Source organism: Humulus lupulus, chromosome X, assembly GCF_963169125.1.
Source record: "Humulus lupulus chromosome X, drHumLupu1.1, whole genome shotgun sequence".
In the NCBI taxonomy this organism is placed as follows: Eukaryota; Viridiplantae; Streptophyta; class Magnoliopsida; order Rosales; family Cannabaceae; genus Humulus; species Humulus lupulus.
This window is the reverse complement of record NC_084802.1, coordinates 27,618,185-27,627,461: the sequence shown is the minus strand read 5'-3', so window position 1 is coordinate 27,627,461 and position 9,277 is coordinate 27,618,185. Positions and strand designations below refer to the sequence as shown.

The 9,277-nt window shown below is 36.7% G+C and overlaps 1 protein-coding gene across 1 annotated transcript; it reads right to left on the bottom strand.

The window, feature by feature from the left end:
* Positions 1 to 7,478: 7,478 nt before the first annotated feature.
* Positions 7,479 to 8,230, bottom strand: LOC133804394 (putative invertase inhibitor). Its single transcript, XM_062242566.1, has one exon. It carries the CDS (start codon positions 8,159 to 8,161, stop codon positions 7,562 to 7,564), a length of 600 nt encoding a protein of 199 aa, XP_062098550.1. The 5' UTR covers positions 8,162 to 8,230; the 3' UTR covers positions 7,479 to 7,561.
* Positions 8,231 to 9,277: the final 1,047 nt, after the last annotated feature.

Genomic DNA, 9,277 nt, shown 5'->3' with positions numbered 1-9,277 from the left:
TGAGGATGCTCAGTTGGTCGAGCAATAAGGAGCGTCCTATTTCGAAGGTCGACCTTGCACCGATGTTCAAGAAGACATGTGTAAGTTCTTCTATATTATGTCAAAATACAGTATTCTTTGGTGGTTTCAAACTAACTTAATGCTTTGTATTTGATGCAGTTAATTGTGTTGTCCATGTTGAAGCCCCGGCCTTCGGAGATAGATTATTATAGCGCTCTGATTGAGGGTGATGCTCCCTTGTATCCCGGGTTGGGCCAAGAAGATGAGGTACAAACTCCCACTGATTTTGAGAAGGTGGCAGAGATAGTTGCTGAGGTTCCGAAGGCAGCCAATATTTTTGTTGATGGCCCTAATGATGAGGATACCCCAGTCCCCATCGGCCCCACACCCTCGACCCCAGTCCCATCGGTACACCCCAGTCCTGATCAACCTGATTTACGGGAGGTGTTGGAAAGGTTGGAGCGAGTCGAGAGTCATCAGGATACCATCCTAAAGAACCAGGTGGTCATCATGGATGTTGTCAATAAGATCTTGACATTTGTACAAGATCTTCCAGATGATTCTGATTCTGACTCACTTGACCTCCCAAATGATTTTGTCGTACATGACATAGGCACTCCTCCCCCAATAGTACTCACAGAAAATCCTGAGACCCTAGGTGTTGCTATTATAGAACCTGGGGATGTTGTTGGTGTAGAGTTTGAATTGGCCAAGAGGAAAAGATACAAACCTAAGAAATTTGAAGACTACACTGACCCAACCAGAAAAAAAGCTCGTGTGGATGTGATTGATGACGTGCCATTAGTCCTCGACCCTCTGAAGAAGCCACTTGCTACACGGTACAGGACGGTCAGCAAGTGGTTGCATGGAGATATTCCAAACAAGACGAAGAGGGATGTCCAAACTGGTGTGTATGGTCTGAGTTGGTTTCTGACGATGAAGACACCACAGTTTTGGATCGATGATGGGGTAAGTAATTTTATTAATATACGTTATCTGGTATAAACATTGGGTTCGATAGGGGTTCGATGTTGGTTCGATAGGGGTTCGATGTGGGTTCGATAGGGGTTTGATGTTGGTTCGATAGGGTTTCGATGGGTAGAGGCAGATGGTTTGGTTCTAGTAGCTTTAAATGGGGTTCGATGTGGATTTGATGGGTAGAGGAAGATGGTTTGGTTATAATAGCTTTAAATTGAGGTTGATGGGGTTCCATAGGGGTTCTATGGGTAGAGGCAGATGGTTTGGTTCTAGTAGCTTCAAATTGGATTCAATGGGGTTCGATGGGTAGAGGCAGATGATTTGGTTCTAGTGGCTTTAAATTGAGGTCGATGGGGTTCAATGGGTAGAGGCAGATGGTTTGGTTCTAGTAGCTTTAAATGGGGTTCGATAGGGGTTCAATGTGGATTTGATGGGTAGAGGCAGATGGTTTGGTTCTAGTAGCTTTAAATTGAGGTCGATGGGGTTCGATGGGTAGAGGCGGATGGTTTGGTTCTAGTAGCTTTAAATTGGATTCGATGGGGGTTCGATAGGGGTTCGATGGGTATCGGCAGATGGTTTAACAATTGCTTTCCTAACATTTTTGTAGCATATTGATGCGGCCAAGCATATGCTACGTAGGCGTCGACAGTTCTATCCCGAGGCGTATCGGCTAGATGCTGTTATGATGAATATTATGTTCTCACAAGTAGTACCGGCCCGTTATGATGCATATCAGAATGCCAAGGAAGCGGATAAGAAAAGGTTTTTGTGGGATTCAGATGTGATGTCAATGATTACGGGAATTGACAATCAATTTCTGGCATCGTGGAAGGGAGTAGACACTGTATATTGGTGCCAGAACTACCTTCAAGTGCATTGGTTTGTAGTTAAATCCTCCATTTCTACTTGGACTCTGAATGTTTATGATTCAGACGTGACAGTGATAAGTGATAAACAACTACAATCCTTTATGAAGTCGTGGTCTACTTTGTTCCCATCGTTGTTATTGCAGTCACAACTTTTCAAGGACGACCCTCGGTTCACAAAGAGTTCAACATGCACCGCATGCCAGTTGATTCAGTACCCCAAACCAAAGTCAGGTAATCAAAATTCTAGTTTTTATTCAAGTTTTTTTAATTAAATTCTATGTTGATTTTGTTACTAATGCAGTTTATGTTTCGTTCACAGTAGAGATTGTGGTGTGTACGCCATCAAGCACATCGAGCACTTATTGGGTAGGCTACCACTTCACACGATCTACGATGACAACATGGAGTTGTTCGGAAACAAATGGATAGTTGACTTATGGTATCAGAATGTTAGATATTGAACAGTCTCTTCTTGTTATATTTCTTTCCTTAAATTTTAAGTTATTAAGAAAAAATTGTGTATCGAGCATGCAAATCATTAACGACAATTAGCAATAAAAATCCAAGCGACCAAAATTCATTAACGACAATAAAAAAACAAAAAAAAAAATAACATTTAACTTCAAGTTTAAATAAAATACAACAAAAATTAAACTCAAAGCCGAGCTTTGCATGGGGACTTGTTGATGCCATGACCACCACATCTACTGCACTTACGCATTTTCACATCTTTTCCCCCGCCGAATGGCCAACGGTTTATCCTTGGTCTTCCTAGCTTTGGCTTCTTTGGACGACCAACTTGTTGTTTCTCTATGGGTACACCAACTACCATATTCTTAATGTCATCTAAAAGTATCCATTCATCCTTGTTCCAAGTTGGGTAAATGGTTTCTTTGTACGAATTACTCCATGACTCAATGGTGTAAAACGGTGAACACAAAGAGTAAAGGTTCACCCCATGCTCTATAGCTGCTACAGTTGCATGGGGACAAGGTGTGCCTATGAGCTGGAATACCCCACATGAGCATGATTTCGTCATCAAAATCACCTCAGCATCGCTGTTTGCACTAGTTGCATGAAACTCAAATTGGCCAAGGGCATAGACATTCATGAACCTTCCTTTGTCAGCATTGTTTGATACATTTGCCTCCATCAGGGTGGATAATTTGGTGGTAGTCTTCTATATCACACTACGTCGTTCAGAAAACTAAGACTGTAGTGTGAATCGAATGAATTCCAAAAAAATTGTAACTGGAAAGGTTCTTGCATCCTTGGTCTTGTTGTTGAAGCTTTCAGTGTAGTTGTTTGTCATTATATTGTATCGTTTTCCAAGAAAGAAAGGACGAGACCACTTATCGAAACCAATTCCCTCCAAATAGGTAGCTATGGGAGGATCCATTCGCTTAATATTTTTAAGATTCTTTAGAAATTCAGTCTTCTTCCATGCATAGGCTGCTGCCCACATCTCACTGTGACAGTGATCAGTCTTGAACTTAGCTTTCACATTCATATTGATGTGATGGTAGCATGCACCGTGGTAGACATCAGGAAAGACAACCTCTAGAGCATGAATAATACTAGCATGCATATCTGACACAAAAGCCAAGTCATCAACGTCCCCAATGGCTTCCTTCAATTTCTTCATGAAATATTTCCACGAGTTGTGGTTCTCACTATCCACCAACCCGAACGCAATTGAATATAAATGACTATTCGCATCTAAAGCAACGGCACATAGCATATGGCCATCGTACTTATTCTTCAGGAATGTGCCATCCACACATATCACAGGACGACAAAATCTGAATCCCCTCCTACAAACTCCAAAGGAAAAGAAGCAATATAGGAAACGACCATCTTCAATGACAAAATCAGTAATTGTACCTGGATTCTTTTGCTGCAACATGTGCAAGTAGGACGGAAACTTGCAATACGAATCTTCATATGTCCCCCTAACATACGTAAGTGCCTTCTCTCTACATCTCCATGTCTTTTCATAACTCATATCAATACCAAAAATTTTCTTCATATCCTCATTTATGTTGTTTACCACGTAACTGGTCCCATCAACTGCGTATTTGTTCTTTATGAGGTGTCCAACGACCCACGGTGCAGCTTGATGATGACCTTTTTGTCGCACTTCTAGTGAGCATATGTGTACGCTCTTGTATATCGTGATCTCAAACATGGGGGACATTGGTAGTTTTTTCCCTCTCAGTCTCCAACAACAGTCAAGATCTTTGCATGTGATATACCACACATCAGTACCAGACTTTTTCACCATATACTCAAATTTATTCTTCATTGCAAATAGAGCAGCTTTGGTTTTTAAATCAATCTTGTCCTCAAAAGTCTTCCCAACATATATTTCTCCCATTGGTGCACCAGATGATGAGGAATGGGTTTTAGCAGATGCCTTAATATCTTCTTTTGTAAACATTGGGGCACTCCATCTGGTGTGATCTTCTCTTGATACTCCCTCCACCCAATGTTATCTTCTATCCTAGCAGATTGATTACTGCTTCTAGCAGGTGTTCAGCGTCCTTGAGTTAGGAGGTGTGCCTGTGCAAAAGGCAGTCCTGACTCTTCTTCTACTTGTTGGGCTTGGGAAATTTCTAACTCCTCATTTGAAACATCTGCACTATAATACGAGTCATCCTCGGAACCATCATCATTATCTTCAAAGTAATTACCAACTGGATCATCATTCACATAGGGATCGTACTCATATGCCTCAAGCACACCTGTGGGACCTCCTTGTGGTATATCAAGTTAAATAGTAGCCATCGGATCAGTAACTGGAACAAAAGTGCCCACCTCGCTAAGATTCTTGTAACTACTACCTGGAGGAGATGGATCAACACTGGTCGTGTCTTTTTTGTTCACACTAGGAGAAGGATCTGATATGACATTCTTCTTAACTAGAGTCACACATAAGACTATCTGTTCTTTCAAGCTTATTCCTAAGAATACACGAACTTGACGATCATTCCTCAATTGAACCGGTGCAAATGGTTGGTCACCGCATACGTATGGTACCTCAAGTTTCAATTCATACACCTCTCTATCCACCTGAAATGTCTCGTATAGTATGTCAAGTAGTTGCAAGTAAGTGACATCATTCTCTACTGGTATCACTTCACCTTCAGCATCCTTAAAATACCATTTCCTACCATTTGTTTCCCAAACACCGTTGTAAGAAACAAATACGTAAACAGTAGAACCTGAAATTAAAAAAAAAACACAAATACAATTAGCTGAAAAAACAGATGGTAGGAAATGGTATTTTAAGGATGTTGAAAAACATGACCATCGAACCTCCATCGAGCATGCACGAAATAGTGAGAATGCACATTACCATTGATCTTGCATTGAGCAAGTATCGAGTAACAATCGAGCAAGCATGCAACCGTAAAACATGATGTGCCATCGAGCCTCCATCAAGCATGCACGAAATAGTGAGAATTCACATTGTCATCGAGCAAGTATCGAGTAACAATCGAGCAAGAATGCAACCGTAAAAAATGATGTGCCATCGAGCCTGACTCGAGCAGGCATCGAGCATGCACAAAATAGTGAGAATGCACATTACCATCGAGCTTGCATCGAGTAGGTATCGAGTAACCATCGAGCACAACATGCAACGTAAAAAATGATGTGCCATCGAGCCTGCATCGAGCATCCATCGAGCATGCATGAAATAGTGAGAATGCACATTACTATCGAGCACCCATCGAGTAGGTATTGAGTAACCATCGAGCACAACATGCAACCATAAGAATTGATGTGCCATCGAGCCTGCATCGAGTAGGCATCAAGCAACCATCAAGCACAACTCAAACCCAGAAAATTTCCAGAAAACGCAGATCGACAAAAAACAAAAAAAAAACCAAAAATATGTTCAAATATTGCTTAGATCTATTCGAAATGCCCAAAAAATTTAAAGGAAACATCACTAATCCAAGTATTTAAGAAAAAATTGTTTACCAATAAGATTTTTCTCCAAGATTCCTCAACCCTTACTTTGGTCTATATCTCTACAAATGGCTTCCTTCGTAGGGGGTTGCTCGACTTCCTTCTACCGTGGTGCTCTTAGTGGCTATGTGAGGTGAGGTGAGTGAAAGAGAGTGAGGAAGAAACAAGAAGAGGGAAGAGAAGAGGGAAGAGAGGAGAGAGTTGTGATAGGGGTATTTTCGGAATGCTAAAATGAATTGGCATCATTTTGAAATGATAAAAATGGCTAGCATTATTTTGAATTACACCACTCCATGAAGCATAAAAATTCAAATTTCCCTATTAAAACTGGTCAAAGCCAAGTAATTAAAAAGGACAAAAAACATTTAAAAATACAAACTTGTTTATATACTACAATTTTGAGTACTAATAATATTTCATCATTAACTTGATTCAAAATTGTGTATTTTTTAAGTCTATGATAAATTAAGCAACAACCAACCAACTTAGCAACCTCAGCGTTGTAGTTAACTTCAACAAACACACCATCAATTTTACTATCCAAATTAAGAGACTTCAATTACTTTTCCTTTTCAAAGTAAGGACTAGTGAAGAAAAATAAAAACTTAAAATTGACCTTTTTTTATTATTTTTTATTTTGTATTCCACATAAAGACAATGAAAACACAAGTATTCCAATTTAAGTAGAAAAAGTTTGAACATGTATTTTTTTTTATGGCCTAAGGCTTTTAAAGATCATTATTTGAGGTTTGGTGTACATCCATATTATGTTCACTTAACATATATTACCACTACATTTTAGTGATAATAATTCAATATTGACTTTCTATAATTCTTGTGATTTATTGGCCTTGGTGACTACTGACTAGTGAAAGTGCAAGTCATTTTCTTGCCCCATTGAAGGTGGTGAGATGTTTAAATTAAGGTCAATTTGAATAAGATTTTAGCTGTGGGTTAAGTCCAAATTGTTCAATAATAATTTTTTCCAGGGATTTTACTGAATACTTTTTGCTATATCTAATAAGTGTTTTTTTTTAGCTTGTTAAGAAATTTTGATAAAATGTTTTCTAAATTTTGTTGAGAATGTTCGAGCATTTTTCATCTTTTCTTTTAACTATTGTGTGCCAAACTATTGAAAAAATTAATGTGAAGGATTCAATCGAAATTCTTGAAGATCTTATAATAAAATACTGAATTAATAATGCCATTTATTGATTGGAAAGTACTCCTTACCTAATTTGGCTTCAAAGCTCATCAATAGAAATTAATTTTCACATCAAGTTATTTATTACACTCCATAAAGTTAAATAAATAAAATTTTAAAAATTATGGTTCATAACTCAATTTACCTAATTTAATTTCCAAAAAAAGGTGCAAATATATATTTAATAACTTATCTTTATTAAATTAATTATTGGAAAAAAAGGAGAAAATTTATCAATTGAACATAACATAAAAAAATTAATATGCAAGTCTAGAGTTTAAAAAAAAAATTGAAGGGAGAGTTTAAATAAAATTATATTCTTCATCTATGTTTTCTCATACCCTATTATATGCTTTCTTACCTTTTTTTTTTCAATTCTTATCTATTTATTTGTATTATGTGCTTATGATAACGATAAAATCTAACATAAAGTGAAGATGTAAAAAAACTAATTATGTGAAGACAAATGAATTAATTTTAACGAAGATATCAAATAATATAACTAAATACAAATAAATTGTGTTTCAATATTAATTTAATTACGGAGCATATTTATAATGGAAAGAGAAATAGCAGTAAGCTGAAACGTATTGTTGTTTCTCTTCGACAAAGGCGAAACAACGTGCTTTTTGGTTTCATCGGTCTCCTTAAACCCATCCTCACACGTCGATGAAGCGTCAATCACCGAACTCAAACCTATATTCGCGTCATCGTATCGCTTCGCCTTGTAATCCTTCACAGCCACTTTGATTGTCAACACCGCATCATTAAACAGCTCCATACAGTCTCTCAAGCAAGCCTTCACATAAGGGTCCAATTTCTTCTTATTATTGTCATTGTGGAGAAGGTGTTTTATGAAATGCCTAGTAGAAGTCACGTTGTTTTTGGTCAATCTTATCGAGACGAGACCCAAGTCTCGGAGATCGGCGCACCGGCGACCGTCGGGAGAAGACTCGAAGGAGACTGTGCAAAAGTTGTAACTGAGATTTGGGTCGGTGTCGGAACACTTTTTGCAGGTGCCTTGGATGAGATTTGAAGAAGAAGAAGCTACTAGGGAGAGATGGAAAGTTGAGAGGATGAAAGAGAAGGAAAGAGGAAGTAAAATATTGAGGAAAGGAAAAATATGAGTTCTCATGATGAAATATAGGAGCAAAAGTGATTGGATTAGTTTATAATTGTGGAGGGATGAGGGTATTTATACAAGTTTTAGATGGTATTGATGTTAGTTTTTTTACACTGATTATTTATGTAATTTTTAATGTGTAGTTTTAATCTTTAGATTACTATAAATAAGTTGTGGTCCATAAATAAAAATAGAAGCGTGATTAATTATAAAGGGAAGGTAGGACCGATCTAAGGAGTAAGCTTAGCTCTAAATTAACTATATTTCATTAAAAGAAATACTAAGGTCAAAGAAATTGTTTTTCAAATTTGGTTTGTGGATATATTATTTTAAAATATGTTAAATATATAAGTATTAATTATGTGGCATATTTAATATTTTTTAATTCACTAATATTGTACTTAAATACAAGTATAAACACAGAAATTTGACCCAACAAATATTACATTGTGTTTAACTGGTTACAACTATAAATGGGGGATTATATATCTGTAGTGGGACTATGAGATGTAGTTCAATTCAAATTAGTAGAAATGAAGAACCCAAATAACAAAAAAAACGGGTGGATAATGCAATGAAAACCCACTTAATTCAATGAAATAAATTTTATTTTCATGATGCATAGCTGGTTTTTAGGTATTCATATGGGACAGCCATAAATGATTAAATAATAACTTATTATTTATTGAGTAATATGTAATGTATGGATTTACCCATACCATATATACATTACAGACCCAAAATAATTGGTCAAATTAGAAGTACAAACAAATGGTTGCATTGTTTAATTACAATAAGAACTACAGGTAGGCTTGGTTACGTAACTTCTTATTTTTGTTATTGTAAGTTTATTTTTTATTTTATTTTTTGAAGAGAAGGTACCGAAGACCATATGTGGCGGGCAAGATTAGATGTTGGGACCAGATAATTTTTGAATGAGGAAATTATGTAGGATATGGACTTTTTTTCTCTCTTTACATAAATATATAAATATGGAAATTTTAAGAATTTGATTAATCTATGACTTTTTCTTCTAAACTAATTATGTATAAAAATATTTCCATATTTTTGTAAAATAATTCCATTTTTTTAGCTCACTTTAATATTAAGAGAATTCTATTATTTTTT

Bases quoted from the DNA above. Each gene is read 5' to 3' on its own strand.
- LOC133804394 (XM_062242566.1), bottom strand. From the start codon at position 8,161: ATGAGAACTCATATTTTTCCTTTCCTCAATATTTTACTTCCTCTTTCC.